This window comes from Galeopterus variegatus, unplaced genomic scaffold, assembly GCF_000696425.1.
Source record: "Galeopterus variegatus unplaced genomic scaffold, G_variegatus-3.0.2 Scaffold1844, whole genome shotgun sequence".
NCBI lineage: Eukaryota > Metazoa > Chordata > Mammalia > Dermoptera > Cynocephalidae > Galeopterus > Galeopterus variegatus.
Genome location: NW_007727955.1, coordinates 56837 through 72484, shown reverse-complemented (window position 1 = coordinate 72484; position 15648 = coordinate 56837). Strand labels below are relative to the sequence as shown.

The following is a 15648-nucleotide window of genomic DNA, read 5'->3' as shown; positions in this document are numbered from 1 at the left end:
TTTGGAATAGTTTGTAAAGAATCAGTGTCAATTCCTCTTCGAATGTTTGGTAAAATTCTGCAGTGAATTCCTCTGGCCCTGGGCTTTTCTTTGTTGGGAGCCTTCTAATAACAGCTTCAATCTCCTTTATTGTTCTTGGTCTGTTCAGATTTTCTACATCTTCATGGCTCAGTTTTGGAAGCTTGTGTGTGTCCAGAAATTTATCCATTTCCTCCAGATTTTCAAACTTGTTGGTGTATAGTTGTTGATAGTAGTCTCAAATGATTCCTTGTATTTCAGATGGATCAGTTGTAATATCACCTTTTTCATTTCTAATTTTTGTTATTTGAATCTTCTCTCTTCTTTTTTTTGTTAGCCGTGCTAATGGTTTGTCAATTTTATTTATCTTTTCAAAAAACCAACTTTTTGATTATTGGACTTCGTAGCACATTCCTGAGTTCTTCCCCGCCTCCAGCTGTGCTGCCCAGACCCCCCGCAAGTCTGCAGGTGAGCACAGGCCAGGCTGCCGCGTGACTTTTCACAGGGAACGATGGTCCCTAGTTGTTCCCAAACCATCGAGGATTTCAACACAGGGTCCAATTCTGGGAGCTCACTTCCAGATGATCCAGATGATCTGTGGTGTATGTGTGTGTGGTGTGTGGTGCATGTGTGTTGGGCATGTGGGTGTGGTAGGTGTACACCGTGTGGTATGTGCAAGTATGTTTGTGGTATGTGTATGCTGTGTGGTGTGGTATGCGCATGTTTGTGTATTGTGTGGTGTGTGTGGTGTGTATGTGGTATGTGGTGTGCTGATGAGAAGAATGAATATTCTGAGGTTGTTGGATGGAATGTTCTGTAGATATCTGCCATGTCCAATTGGTCTAAAGTTTTGTTAAGTTCTTGTGTTTCTCTGCTAATTCTTTGCCTGGTTGATCTGTCCAATATTGAGAGTGGGGTGTTCAGGTCCCCTGCTATTATGGTATTAGTGTCTATTTCCTTTTTTAGGTCTAATAGAGTTTGTTTTATAAATCTGGGTGCTCCAACATTGGGTGCATACATATTTATGATTGTTATGTCTTCTTGATGCATCAGTCCTTTTATCATTATGTAGTGACCCTCATTGTCTCTTTTTATGGTTTTTAGTTTAAAGTCTATTTTGTCTGATTTGAGTATAGCTACTCCAGCTCGTTTTTCTTTTCTGTTTGCATGGAAGATCTTTTTCCATCCTTTCACTCTTAGTCTATGTGAGTCTTTATGGGTGAGGTGGGTCTCTTGTAGGCAGCATATAGTTGGGTCCATCTTTCTTATCCAGTCAGCCAATCTGTGTCTTTTGATTGGGGAATTTAAACCTTTTACATTAAGAGTTGTTATTGAGGGCCGGCCCGGTGGCGCACTGCTACAGTGCGCCGCTTGAGAGCATGGTGACGCTCCCGCCAAGGGTTCAGATCCCACATACAGACCGGTTCCCGCTCACTGGCTGAGCGAGGTGCAGGCGCTACACCGAGGGTTGCGATCCCGTTGCCGGTCCCGGTCCAGTACAGGCGCGACAAAGAGGGTTGCGATCCATTGCCGGACACAAAAAAAGACAAAAAGGAAAAAAAAAAAAAAGAGTTGTTATTGAATGGTGTTGCTTTGTTCCTAGCATTTTATTGGTTGTTTGGTTGTCTTAGGTGTCTTTTGTTCCTTGCTTTCTGTTTTGCTGTTTGTTTTCTGTGTTTGTTGGTTTCTTAGGTTATAGATAGTGTTTTTGTTTGTTTGTTTTCTTTTCATGATTTTCATTTTTATTATACTAGTGGGTTTTGATTTTACTTGGATTTTTATGGCAGTGGTAGTTATTTTTCAGGGACCAATCCCAGTACTACCTTGAGGATTTCTTGTAAGGGGTGGTCGTGTGGTAGTGAACTCCCACAGTTTTTGTTTGTCTGAGAAATATACTATTTGCCCTTCATTTCGGAAGGACAGCCTTGCAGGGTAGAGTATTCTTGGCTGGCAATCTTTGTCTTTTAGTATTTTGAATATATCATCCCATTCCTTTCTAGCATTTAGGATTTGTGATGAGAAGTCTGATGTTAACCTGATTGGGGCTTCCTTATAGGTGATTTGACGCTTCTCTCTTGCAGCTTTTAAGAGTTTCACTCCGTTTCTGCTGGCTTTCTTGGCCTTTGGTGTCTGGGCTGCTCGTTCGTTCCCACAGCAGGGCTTGGGTGCTCTCAGGAGTCCTCTTCTGTGTCGGCCCCAAAACCTCGAACCTGCTGCCGCTCGTTTGTCGATGTAGGATCGTTGTTGAAAGAATTATTCACCTTTTGTTGCTCTTGGAAATGCAATTAATACTCTGGTATGCCTGGGAAGTTTTCTGCCACTATTTTGTTGAATATGTTTTCAATACAATCTCCTTTTTCCTCCCCTTCTGGAATACCCATGACTCGGATATTTGAGCGTTTAAGGTTGTCTAATATCTCTCTCAGGTTTCCTTCAATATCTTTGATACTTTTTTCTTTTTTCTTTTCTGCTTGTGTTATTCCAAACAGCCCATCTTCAAGTACAGAGGTTCTCTCTTCAACTTCCGTTAGCCTGCTGGTTAAACTCTCCATTGTGATTTTTATTTCACTGAATAACTTCTTCAGTTCTGTAAGTTCTGCTACATTTTTTTTTAGGACATTGATTTCCTTGTACACTTCCTCTCTCAGGTTTTGTATATTTTTCTTTATTTCTTCATGCTGTCTAGCTGAGTTTTCTTGTATCTCATTCAGTTTCTTTAGGATTATCACTCGAAATTCCTTGTCATTCATTTCAAGGGCTTCTTGTTCTATAGGATCTAGAGTTTGAGATTTATTAACTTTTGGTGGTGTACTTTCTTGGTTTTTTGTGTTTCTGGTATCTTTTTTTGGATGTTTATTCATTTTGGCAGGGGGTTTCACTGTGCACAGGTTTGACCCTATTGGCCAACTAAGGTATGTCTGTGTTTGTCAATTTGGTATGGCTACCTCTGTGACTGCTCAGTAGCCCTCTAGTGTCTTGTATGTGCATTTGCCTCGGGTCTTGGGCTCTCCGGGAAGCCTCCTCTCTGGTCAGCTTGGACTCTACTGGGCTGCTGGATCGCGGGACAGTACCACAGGGTGTGTGGTCTCTTTTGAGCTTCCAATTCCCGTGTAGAACTTCTCTCTGTTCCGTGCGCTCTGGTCCTGGCTGCTGGATTATACAGTGGTGGCCCCACAGGGTATGTGTTTTATGCCGAGTCTCCGCCTCCCTATCCGGGCTTTTCCCCACTCTGTGTGCACTAGGTGGGGCTGTTGGACCTTGCAGAGGCGGCTCGCAGGGTGTGTGCTTTTTGCCAAGTCTCCGCCTCCTTTGCCGGACTCCTCCCCACTCTGCACTCAGTACAAGGCTGGGGCATGTCTTCTGCAATCCTCGTCTCTCAGCCAGGACTTCAAGCCCCTGCTCGGCCCCGCCCCACCCAGGAAGACTTTCAGGTTTCTGCTAGGGTCGCTCTGGGTGCTTTTGTGGCCCTGGATAGGGCTTTCTCTGGGCTTCTCACCTTCCTCCTGGTATTGCGGTTATTTGTGTAGTTGAGTTATCTCCCACACCAGGGCGTGAGCTCCTCGGGGGAGGATCCCACAGCACACAGTTCCTCTTTGAATCCCCCTGGCGCAGGCTGACTCCGGCGCCCACCCACAGTCAGCACTCCAGCAGGTTCAAGCGAGCTCAAGAGTGCTCCGGCCACACCTCTCCCAAACAGAAATCAGTTTGGGGTTCTTCCGAACTGATGGCCACAGAGATGGTATCTGCCTCCCGGAAACAGGAAGTTTACCTGGGGCCTGAGCCCAGGGTGCAGTGGAGTGACAATTGGGCTGGCCTCCTCTTCCCTGCCCTCCTGACGCTGGCCGGGGGCTCCCCACGCCACCAGCCCCGCCAGAGAAGGCGGATGTACGGTACAGCAGTGTCCACCCAGGGGGGTGAGTGGGATTATAGGCTGGTCCGCAGGCCCTGGGAGGCCCCGCGCTGGGGCACACAAGTGGCAAGGCTCAGTGAGGAGCCGCACCAAGTGAGGAGGGCAGGCCTGGCCTAGCCGGCCAGCTCCGCCCCCACCCAAGAAAATGGAGGCAGCACTGGTGCCGGTGCCTAGCCTGGTGTGGTAGGTGGATTCCGGATGGGCGTCTGCCCTGCAAGCGGAGCTGGGCTGGGGGTCACTCACAGAGCTCACAGAGCTGGGCCGGTCAGGCGTCTTCCTCTCCGTTTCCGTTTCCATCGTTGCCGCCACGTTCCTTGGCCTTTGTTGCCTCGGGCTGCTCACTCAGTCCCGCGGCATGGCTCGGGCACTCTCAGGAATCTTCTTTGGTGTCGGCCCTAAACCTCGAATCTGTAGTTGCTTTTTTATCATTGTAGATTAGTTGATCAACGATTTGTTCATTTTTTGTTGCTCTTGGAAATGCAAGTAGTACTCTGGCAGTACAGCGCACACTTCTCAGGCTCACGCTGTCTTCTGGCACCCCCGCTCCAGACCCATCGCCATCTTGAAAAACTCTCAGAGATTTTTTTTTGATGCTAAATTAACACTGTAGTTCTGAAATAAACACGACTTGATTGTGTTTTTATTGTTCATATGTTACTTGATACTTCTCACATAAGTTTTTCTTCTCTGTTGGAAAACCCTTAGAAACTCACATTTTTAGTGGCAGTTCTCTTTTACTTATAAAGATTAATAATCAAATTACTATCATTAAAATGAATTAGACCTTTCAGTAGTCTAAGTTCTTGGTAACTCCCTACCTATCTAAAACATTACTTCAAAACAAAGCTAATTTATAATCCATCTTAAAAAATATTTAAAGTAGTATTGAGAGTATTATTTATGCATGCTATTTTTATAATTATGGAATTGTAAAATTATAGTAATGAACTCACTTAGCTAGAAGAAAATAAAATAAAAATGGAAAAATACTGTGTCCAAAAAAAAAAGTCATAATCTGACAATCAACAGAGTGAACAGACAACCTACAGAATGGGAGAAAATATCTGCAAACTATATATCTGACAAGGGATTAATATCTAGAATATAAAAGGAACTCAAATAACTTAACAGTAAAAAAAAAATAACCCAATTTAAAAATGGGCAAAGAAGCTGAATAGACATTTCTCAAAAGAAGACATACAGATGGCCAACAGGTACATGAAAAAATGCTCAATATCACTAATCATTGGAGAAATGCAAATCAAAACCTCATTCAGATATCATCTCACCCCAGTTAGACTGGCAATTATCAAAAAGACAGAGAATAACAAATGCTGGCAAGGATGCAGAGAAAGGGGGACCCTTATACACTGTTGGTGGGACTGTAAGTTAGTACAACCACTACAGAAACCAGTGCGGAGGTTTCTCAAACAACTGCAGATAGAACTACCATACAATCCAGCAATTTCACTGCTGGTCATATACCCAAAGGAATGGAGATCATCATGTTGAAGATATACCTGCACTCCCATGTTTATTTGGGCTCTATTTACAATAGCCAAGATACAGAACCAACCTAAATGTCCATTGAAGGATGACTAGATAAGGAAAATGTGGCATATATACACAATGGAATAGTACTCAGCCATAAAAAAAGAATGAAATTCACGGGCCGGCCTGTGGCTCACTTGGGAGAGTGTGGTGCTGATAATACCAAGGCCACGGGTTCAGATCCCATATAGGGATGGCCGGTTAGCTCATTGGGTGAGCGTGGTGCTGACAACACCAAGGCAAGGGTTAAAATCCCCTTACCAGTCATCTTTAAAAAACAAAAAAAAAAGAATGAAATTCTGCCATTTGCAGCAGTATGGACGAGCCTGGAGAAAATTATGTTAAGTGAAATAAGCCAGGCACAAAAAGAGAAATACTGCATGTCCTCACTTATAAGTGGGAGCTAAAAAATAAGTAAATGAATAAAAGAGAGAGAGAGAGAAAAGAAAGAGAAAGAAAGAGAAGAAAGAAACAACAATCATAATAATACTTTGAACTTTCAGAAGAAGAGATCAGAACTGTGGTTACTAGAGGTGGGAAAGGGGGAGGGAGAGGGGGATTAGCAGAAAATTGTTTAATGGATGCAAACAATGATTACATTTTGTAATGATGAATATGCTAATTAACCTGATTTGATTATCACACATTATATACAAGTATTCATATTCAACTCTGTACCCCACAAATATGTATAGGCAAATATGTTTCTATAAAAAAAAGTCACAGCACCAAAAAAATAAATGAATAAAAATTTTTAAAAAGTCATGGACAATACGATGAGAAAATCTAACATACAACTAATGGGAATTCAAGAATGACATGATGAAGTATAGGAAATATTTAAGAGATAATAGCTAAAATGTGTCTAGAACTGATGAAATATATTAATCCTCAGATTTAGGAAGCATAAGTTTCAGTATTGATAAATAAAAACATATCAACAGCCAGAAACGTCATAGTGAAACTACATTAGTACCTCCTATACATTTCTAGATGCCCAGTGGATACCAAACCCTATATATATTATGTTTTTTTCCTATACATACCTGTGATAAAGTTTAATTTATAAGTTAGGCACAGTAAGAGATTAACTACCACAACTAATAACAAAATAGAAAATTATAACAATATGCCAACATTACTACTCTTGCACTTTGGGGCCATTATTAAGTAAAATAAGGGTTACTTGAGCACTGGCAAAAAAATAAATAACCCAACTGAGTAACGGGCAAAGGAACTTAAAGGGCATTTCTCAAAAGAAGACATACAATTGACCAACAGGCATATGAAAAAATGTTCAACATCACTAATCACCAGGGAAAATCAAAACAAAAATGAGATACCAGCTCACTCCAGTTAGAATGGCTATTATCAAAAAGACAAGAAAACAAGTGTTGGCAAGGATGTAGAGAAAAGGGAATACTTGCACACCATTTGTGGGAGTGTAAACTAGTACGACCATTATGGAAAACAGTATGGAGATTTCTCAAAAAATTAAAAATAGAACTACCATATGATCCAGCAATCCCACTACTGGGTATATACCCAAAGGAAATGAAGTCGGTATGTTGAAGAGATATCTGCACTCCCATGTTTATTACAGCACTGTTCACAATAGCCAAGATATGGAATCAACCTATGTGTCCAATGATGGATGACTGGATTTTTAAAATGTAGTGTATATACACAATGGAATACTATTCAGCCATGAAAAAGAATGAAATCTTGTCATTTGTGGTAACATGGATGAACTTGGAGGTCATTGCATTAAGTAAAGAAAGCCAAGCACAGAAACACAAACACCACATGATTGCACTAATACGTGGAATCTTAAAAAGAGAGAGAGAGACAGAGAATAAAACAGTGGTTACCAGAGATTGGGGAGGGAAGGGGAGAAGGGAAAACAGGGAGAGTTTGGCCAATGGGTATAAAATTGCTATTAGATAAGAAGAATAAGTTCTGGTGTTCTATTGCACAGTAGAGTGACTACGGTAAACAGTTAAGTTTTGTACATCACGTAATAGCTAGAGGAGAGGCTTCTGAATATTTTCACCATTAAGTTCTGGTGTTCTATTGCACAGTAGAGTGACTACGGTGAACAGTTAAGTTTTGTACATCACGTAATAGCTAGAGGAGAGGCTTCTGAATATTTTCACCATGAAGAAATGATAAATGAATGAGGTGATGGATACATTAACTACCCTGACCAGATCATTATACAACATATATACGTATCAAACCTCAGAATGTAGCCCATTAGTGTGTACAATTACAGTGTGTCAATTAAAATAAAGAAATAATAATGTCTTTAATTTGCACACAGGGATAGTCAAATAATCACAACCACAATGAAAAAACGAAATGGATCCATCACCCAAAAAAATCTCCTCATGCCACCCCTTTGTAATCAATTCCTTCCTCACTCCCAGTCCTTGAAAACCAATGATCTGTACGTTCTTCTAACCTATAGTTTTTCCTTTTCCAGAAAGTCTGTGAATAGAATTATACAATATGTACCCTTTTGAGTCTGGCTTCTTTTCCTTAGCATAATTCATTTTAAATTCTTCCATGCTGTGCCTATCAATACCCCATTTCTTTTTTTATTGCTGAGTAATATTCCATTGTAAGATGTTCCATAATTTGTTTACCCATTCACCATTGAAGAATATTTCAGTTGTTTCAGGTTTTTGAGATTATGGATGAAACTGCTATAAATATTCACATAGAGGTTTTTGTGTGAAAACAAATTTTCATTTCTCTTGGGTAAAAACACTCAGGAATGGGATTGCTGGGTCATATGGCAAGTATACATTTAACTTAACAAGAAGCTCCCAAACTGTTTTCCAAAGTGGCTGCACCATTTTGCATTCTCAACAGGAATGTATGAGAGTTTCATTTTCTCTGCATCCTCACCAGCACCAGGTATTATCACGTTTGTTGCTGTTATTGCTGTTGTCATTTTAATAGGTATGTAGTGCTATATCATTGTGGTTTTAATTGGTGTCTCCTAATGACTTATGATGTTGAGCATCTTTGCAAGTCCATATATCTTTCTTGGTGTCTCAAGTCTGTTCAAATCTTTAGCCCTTCTGAAGCTATTTTTAATCACAATAAATATGAGCTAAAACTAGTTTTTTCGAAAAACAAAACAGAGATTCTCCCCCTGGATAAAATAACAAAATCCAAATGTATACTGTCAAAAAAGACATCTAAACATAAGGACACCAAAATCTCGAAAATAAAAAAGTGGAAAAAATTATAGCATGCAAATACTAACCAAAACAAAGGTGGTGTAACTATAATAATACCAGGTAAAATTGACTTAAGGCAAAAGCATTATTTGGGATAAAGGGTTACTAAATAATAAGGAAAAAAAATTACAATACTTTTAGGCATCTAACAACAACCTCTACTTATGTAAAGTAAAAACTGACAGAATTGCAAGAAGAAATTGATAAATCCACAGTGATGGTGAAAGCTAGTTAGATTGAGCTAAAAAGCAATATTGGCAAAGATATAGAAGACTGAACTTTATAATTAACAAAACAATCTACCTAACAAATTTAGACCCCTGCACTCAACAATTAGAGAATATACATTTTTCTAAAGCAAACAGAACATTTGAGAAAATTGGTCATGTACAAGGCTACAAAGCAAATCCCCACAAATCACAAGTTGTTAACACACACCACATTCTCTGATCACAATGTGATAAGAGAAGTAATGATAATAAGCCACATTTGGAAAATTTAAAACAACTGCCAAATAATTAATGGGCAAAGAAAAAGGTATTAAAAAAATTAGAATTGGAAAATGATGAAACACTAAAAATCAAAACGTAGGATGCCACTAAAAGGAAAATTTTAAACCTTAAATGCACAAAATATTTTTTTTTGCACAAAAGATTTTTTTGAAAAAAGCCAAAAATTGCTACAGGAAGCACCCCAGGCTCTCCTGAGGCAGGGAGGTGGGGGGCCGCAGGCCTCGGCCATGCCTCCCCAACACATGCAACTAGCCCAGCAATGACCACCGAGCCACAGCAAGAAGGGCCTTGGGTTCCTGAGCTGGGGTGGTGGGAGGCGAGGGCTTTTCCACACACCCCTGACATCTGCAGCCCACCCAGCAATGTCCAAGCCACCACTGGAAGCCCCTCGGTCTCCCCTGTGGGAATGAGGGGAGTGCCACAGGCCTCAATCCTGCCCCTCCTCCTTCTTCCTTCTTCTATCACATTTCCTTCCCCTTTCTCCTCTCCCCCTCCTTCTCAACTGCTCCACAACAACATCATAGAATGTAAAAAATATTAATAAAATAAAATATAATTAATTAATTAAAAAATTAAAAAATCTAAAAATCAATCAACTCAAGATGTCAGAAAGAACAGAATAAAACCAAAGAAACTAAAATGTCTTCTGAAAATATAAATAAAATGGTCTAGCAAACATGATTAAGAAAAAAAGAAGGCACAAATAAAACAATCTTAGCAGTGAAAACAGGCAGATCTACAGATACAGTTCAGATAAGTCAGACGTGGGACTAGAAACCAGGTTCTGCTATTTATCAACCTTGTCTGTGACCTCTGAGCTTCAGTTTGCTCATGTGCAAAACAGAGATAATGTTTACTCAGTGCCAAGTCACAGTAGTCATTCAACAAATATTAATTCCTTCCTCTTCCTTTCAACTCCCTTTAATTAGTGGTTCTGCAGAATGAAGAGGATAAAACAACTAAAAATGTGAGTTGTGAATTATTAACATTCTATATAGATAGTTGTAGTGGATTGAATTATGTCCCCCCCAAACTCCCTGAAGCTTGAACGGTTTTGTGTATTAGAAACTTAGCCCCCACTGTGACTGTTAAATGAAGAGGATAAAACAACTAAAAATGTGAGTTGTGAATTATTAACATTCTATATAGATAGTTGTAGTGGATTGAATTATGTCCCCCCCTAAACTCCCTGAAGCTTGAACGGTTTTGTGTATTAGAAACTTAGCCCCCACTGTGACTGTTAAGAGGGTGGGAAATCCAATTATGGTAATTGAAAGGTGGAGCCTTGAAGAAGTGATTGGATTGTAGGACCGCCTGCAGTGAATGGATTAAAAGTGGCGGGCAGGGGCGTGGTTCTGAGGGCTTTAAAAGAAGAGGAGAGTCTGTCTCTCTCTCTCTCCCTCTGCTCTCTCTGCTCCAACCATCTTGCAATGTGAGACCCCTGGGTCACTGTTGCCACCACCAGATGGACTTTGGACTTCCCAGCCACAAAAACTGTAAGCAATAAATTTTTCTCTATAAATTAGCCGGTTTCAGATATTTTGTTACAGGCAACAGAAACAGACTAATACAATAGCCATATTCTCTATCAACATAAATAAGCAAGAATTGACTATGATTTGTTTTAAAATGTGTCCTTACCTGCCAAAACACATTCCTGAGTATATAAAAGTCCACATCCAAAGCAGCCGTAAATATAATTATAGGTAAAAAATAACAATAAAGTGAAAAACTTGGTGTTCTTAGAAGAGGGTAGACAATTTGGTGCACCTAAAGTAACAAAGGTAAATAAGAAATTTTTTTGCTGCCATTTTCAAGTATTATGAACTAGGTTGATGTTTTATCAATCGGTATAAATTTCAGAATATTCTAATTTGCAACTAATGAGAGATTGTCTAGAATGTCAATCTCAGGCGTCCTGTGGTGGAGTTCTTGATCTAGAATTGTGTGGTTTGGGGCTACACAAACATTGCTTGTGGGATGTAACCAGTACTTTCAAAAGTGGTACCCCTACCATTGGTGATACCTGAGATGATTTTAGGTGATTCACAGATAAGTATTTTTTTTATTTGGCTGTTAGATATTTATACTAATTTGAATTAGGTGGGAAAAAGCATCCTACACGGGTACTTGTGTTCTCACAGACATTTGGTAAGAACTTAAAAATCTTTCAGTGAGTTAGTAGAAAAAAACAATACATATATAAGAGTACAGATTGTGTATATAAGACATAAATCATGAAGGTCATAACAGATTAATGGAAAACAACAGTAATGATTAAAGTGCTGTAAGTATTCCCTCCTAAAAAGTTTATTTTATCCCAATCAATAGTTTAACCTCCATTACTTAATTTTTCTGTGCCTTAGTTTCCTCATCTGTAAAATGGGAATAGAGTACCTGCTTCCATTGGATTGCTGCAAGAATGAATGAACTCAAGAGTTAATAACTTAATTAGTTAATAAATACAAAAGCCCTTAAAAGAGAGCCTGGCAGGTCGTAAACACTCAAATGATGTTAGCTAGTAGTGGTGGTGGTATTTCGGAAGACTAAGAAGAGGTTTTTATGATCTTAGATGGATACAAGCATTATGTCCATTTTTAAAAAATAAAGGAATAAGTGGAAGCAAACTGTTATTGACCACAATGCTATGCAGTTGAAATCAGGAATTAATAAGAAGTTGATACATTAATGAATTTTTCTTGTATCTGTGTCATATATTATATGATGCATGCTTTACATTTAATCTGGCAGTTAGAACAAAGTAACCATGCCTCCAGGAAAATAATTGCTGCCTTTTTATAACTAGGTTCTCTGCAGGTGTGAAAGACAACGTCAGGGAAGAAGCCCTGTGTACGTACGTACAGGGGAAGGAAGCAAGAGCAAAGCTCCAAAGGCATGATAAAGAAACCAAGAAAGGAAACAAATTTTCCTCACTTCCAAAGTACTGCTTTATCATAAGCTTCCCTAATTTATGTCTCCTTAATTGTGTGGTTTTCATTTTCAAAATTTTTAATACAAGGTGAAATTTTTTGAGTAGTTGTTCACATAGAAAAAGATTCTACACATTCAGGGACAGAATGGGAATAAACCTCGTTTTGGTATTTATCCTTAGTTTATTCTCTAATTTATTGTACATACAGTAAGTACCTCAACAAAATGGTAAGCCAGTTGTCCTATCACAAATCCTGATAGAGAAAGAATTGTCAAGACAATGACTTCAAAATTCTTTAAACACGTCTTCAAAAACCCTAAAGAAATATATGCATGTGTTATTTAAACATAATTTTAAAGTTTCAAACTAATTAATAATCCATCCCTCTGGTTATTAATTTCAAACTTCTTCTGTCATATAATTAAGAATGAATAACTGACAGCCTTTAAAAATACTATCTCTTAAGTATGAGACACACATAATGAGGCATCTCTCATGGGTGAATTTGGAAAATATGGAAGTTTCAACAGCCTTCCATTTGCCCATCCAGTGACACGTTAGAATCACCATATGGGTATCCTACCAATGGACCTGATGATGAGAAATTATGAAAATCCAAACATTACATCTACATTGTACATCTCATATTAATAATTATTTACCCTAAGCTACAGCAATATATGCTCTATAATTTTCCTAAAAGCCACAAGTATAACCACAGGGTAAACGGCCTTCATCAGACAAGTAACAAAAGGCACTTTTTATTCTCTATCTGCATTTTCTTGCCTTGAAACTCTCTACTCTGTGCAAGATTAATTTCATTCCCTCCAGAGTCAATACATAGACTGTAATCCAATTAATTTATGCTTGCGGCAAGATTCATTGGCATCCCAGATTCTGCGTTTCCTGCCTTCCAGCTATAGGTCAAGCCAAATCAATAAATTTTTATTGAATACTTCCTATGTGTAAGGCCAGATAAAGAAATGTTTTTCACATTATTTCTACAATGCCCCTTACTGTTGGAGCACTTATGTCTATGTAGTCATAAAGGACCTACAGCAAGTAAAGTTCATGGTCATTAGCACTTTGTGGTACTATGTGTAAGGCCAGATAAAGAAATGTTTTTCACATTATTTCTACAATGCCCCTTACTGTTGGAGCACTTACGTCTATGTAGTCATAAAGGACCTACAGCAAGTAAAGTTCATGGTCATTAGCACTTTGTGGTACCAAAAGGGACCAAGGTCATTAGTGAGTATTTTAAAGACCCCCCAGAGAGAGCAATTGCACTCCTTGATACAATGGGTAAAACTGAAATTCTTTACACATATTTGCTTTATTATTTGTTGCTTTATAATCTTTCTAGTTCCAGAACGGATTTTAAAGCAACTGACATTTTCCCCAAATAAATTTTCTTTTACAGGGGGCTTAGAAACTTCTCTCTAATCACTGGTGCTGAATTGTGGAATAAAGCACCTGCATAATTGAATATATTATTTTATCTGCATGAATATCATTCACTATACCTGTTGCCTTCTTAATCACAGTTTAAGAAGCCCTTATTTGTGAAGGCTTTCCTAATTTCTTTGGGGGGGTGGGGGAAGGGAGCATCTTCCCTGAGGAAAAATCACATCAAAAGCCAAAATAAAACAGACAAAATTAATTGCATCAACCATGTAAATTGTGAATTGTATACCTGGGCTCTATCTGTCTGTTTTCCTGATTGTCCTCACCTCATTTCAGATATCTTGGTCAGGTTAGGCCTGGCCAGGCAGGCAGTGTAAGGCTCTCTCTCTTCCTTGTTCCCAGAGAATTTTCACCCCATCTTTATAGCCATACTTACCACATTGCATTGTCATTATCTGTTTGCCCGTCTCCCCCATGAGAGGGCTCCCTGAGGTTAAGGACCATCTTATTCTCCTTACATGTCTACCACACTGCCATGCTCAGCAAATGTTTCTGAATGAGGGAACGTAGAATAGATGCTACTTATAATTAATGAAGCTAGACTGACATCATTCACCCATGTCATATGATTTCACTGGGCCCCTTCTTTCGATCTGGTTGTAACCACTTTCTGCAAAGAGAAAAGTTTCAAAGGGCAATGGAGAGAAGAGTTTTAAAAACAATGACCTACCTCCGAAAACAACAGTGGAACACAGAAGCACTATGAAGTGGTCCTTTGTAATAAAGTAGTCAGCTGACCGCCCACAGAGTAAATCAGCTCCGTTATCATCTGCTTGTGTCCAGAAGGAAGAATTCACTTTTGCCATTGCTGTCCCAGGCCTAACTCGATGGATTCAAATGTGTTATTATTAACACTTTCACTACTGCCAACTAACCTGCTATAATAGGCAAAAAGAAGAACATGAGACCTGCCAGGACCCAATTCATCCACACTCATTCTACCTAAGATTGTATCACATCTCCTCTTGTCACAAGGGATACATTAATACCTTTGTTTCTACCTCTTGCTCCAAGAACATTTTACAGGAACACTAGCAGCAGTGTTGGTGTTTCTTCCTCATACTACTACATGTATATGGAAAAGGGGTTATTGATTGTTGCACGCATCATTGTAATGATATAATTTGTTTACCTTCCCCATTGGACAGTGAGTTTCTCAAAGGCCAGGGCTGAATATTAACTTTCCTTAAGGCTGTGCACACAGCATGTGGCACAACATAGGCTTTCCATAAATATTTGACTAGCCGAACTCTTTGAGGGTGAAAGAGCAAGGATAACATGTGTTCCTCATTCTCCAAGGACAGAAATCATTCTGGAATTCTACTTTACTACTCCAACCCCAACACCCCTTTTTCCTCTCTCAGCCCCCTCCAAATCCAAAATGGCAAATGGGAATTAAAGTCAAAGCTGAGTCACATCAGTTAGGATTGGGTGTGAGGATGGGGACGAATAACCTAAAAACAAAGGAAAAGACTAAGGCTTAGGTTTGATCACATGGTGCCTTGGAGTGAATTAGAAAAAGTCTCGCTTCCTCAGATCAATAAAGTTTAGGCAACAGGATACATGTCTTGGCACTTGAATAACAGGCTGGACTCCAGCCCCAGTACTCCACCTCAGCAGGTGCCTGGTGTACGGAGCCTGCACAAATCTATGTGGTGGTCCTGAGGACTTGTTCTTATTTTTCCTCGCAGCTAGCCTTAACCTCGAAACTTCTAGAGGTTCCTAAAGTATCCCCAATAATATTTAAAGCTTATCTTTGGTCCCTTGTTTTGCACTCGTTTGGTCAACAGGTCACAATGTTTCTGGTATGAAGCATGGGGTGGGCCAGAAATGAGATTCAAAATGCTCTATCTTCAAATCACTTCACCTGTCCATCGTGTAGCCCTTCAAGTCCTTGGCATCTCCAAACTCTGCTATCCCTATGTGTTAACGACATGCAAATGAAGCTCTTCAAATTACCAAGACCAGAGATATGTTCTTCCAAGCCAGGAGGTTCAGAGTTGAAAT

General features: G+C 39.5%; 1 protein-coding gene across 1 annotated transcript in view; it reads right to left on the bottom strand.

Annotated features, from left to right (window-relative positions):
* SLC9C2 (solute carrier family 9, member C2 (putative)) overlaps nt 1-14447 on the bottom strand; it is a 100738-nt gene extending 86291 nt beyond the window's left edge. The window contains exons 1-3 of the mRNA XM_008579261.1: nt 14312-14447; nt 12390-12490; nt 10884-11012 (exon numbers count right to left, since the gene is read on the bottom strand). Coding sequence (XP_008577483.1) covers nt 10884-11012; nt 12390-12490; nt 14312-14447 — 366 coding nt within the window. The remainder of the gene's footprint in view (nt 1-10883; nt 11013-12389; nt 12491-14311) is intronic.
* Between the last annotated feature and the right edge of the window lie 1201 nt (nt 14448-15648).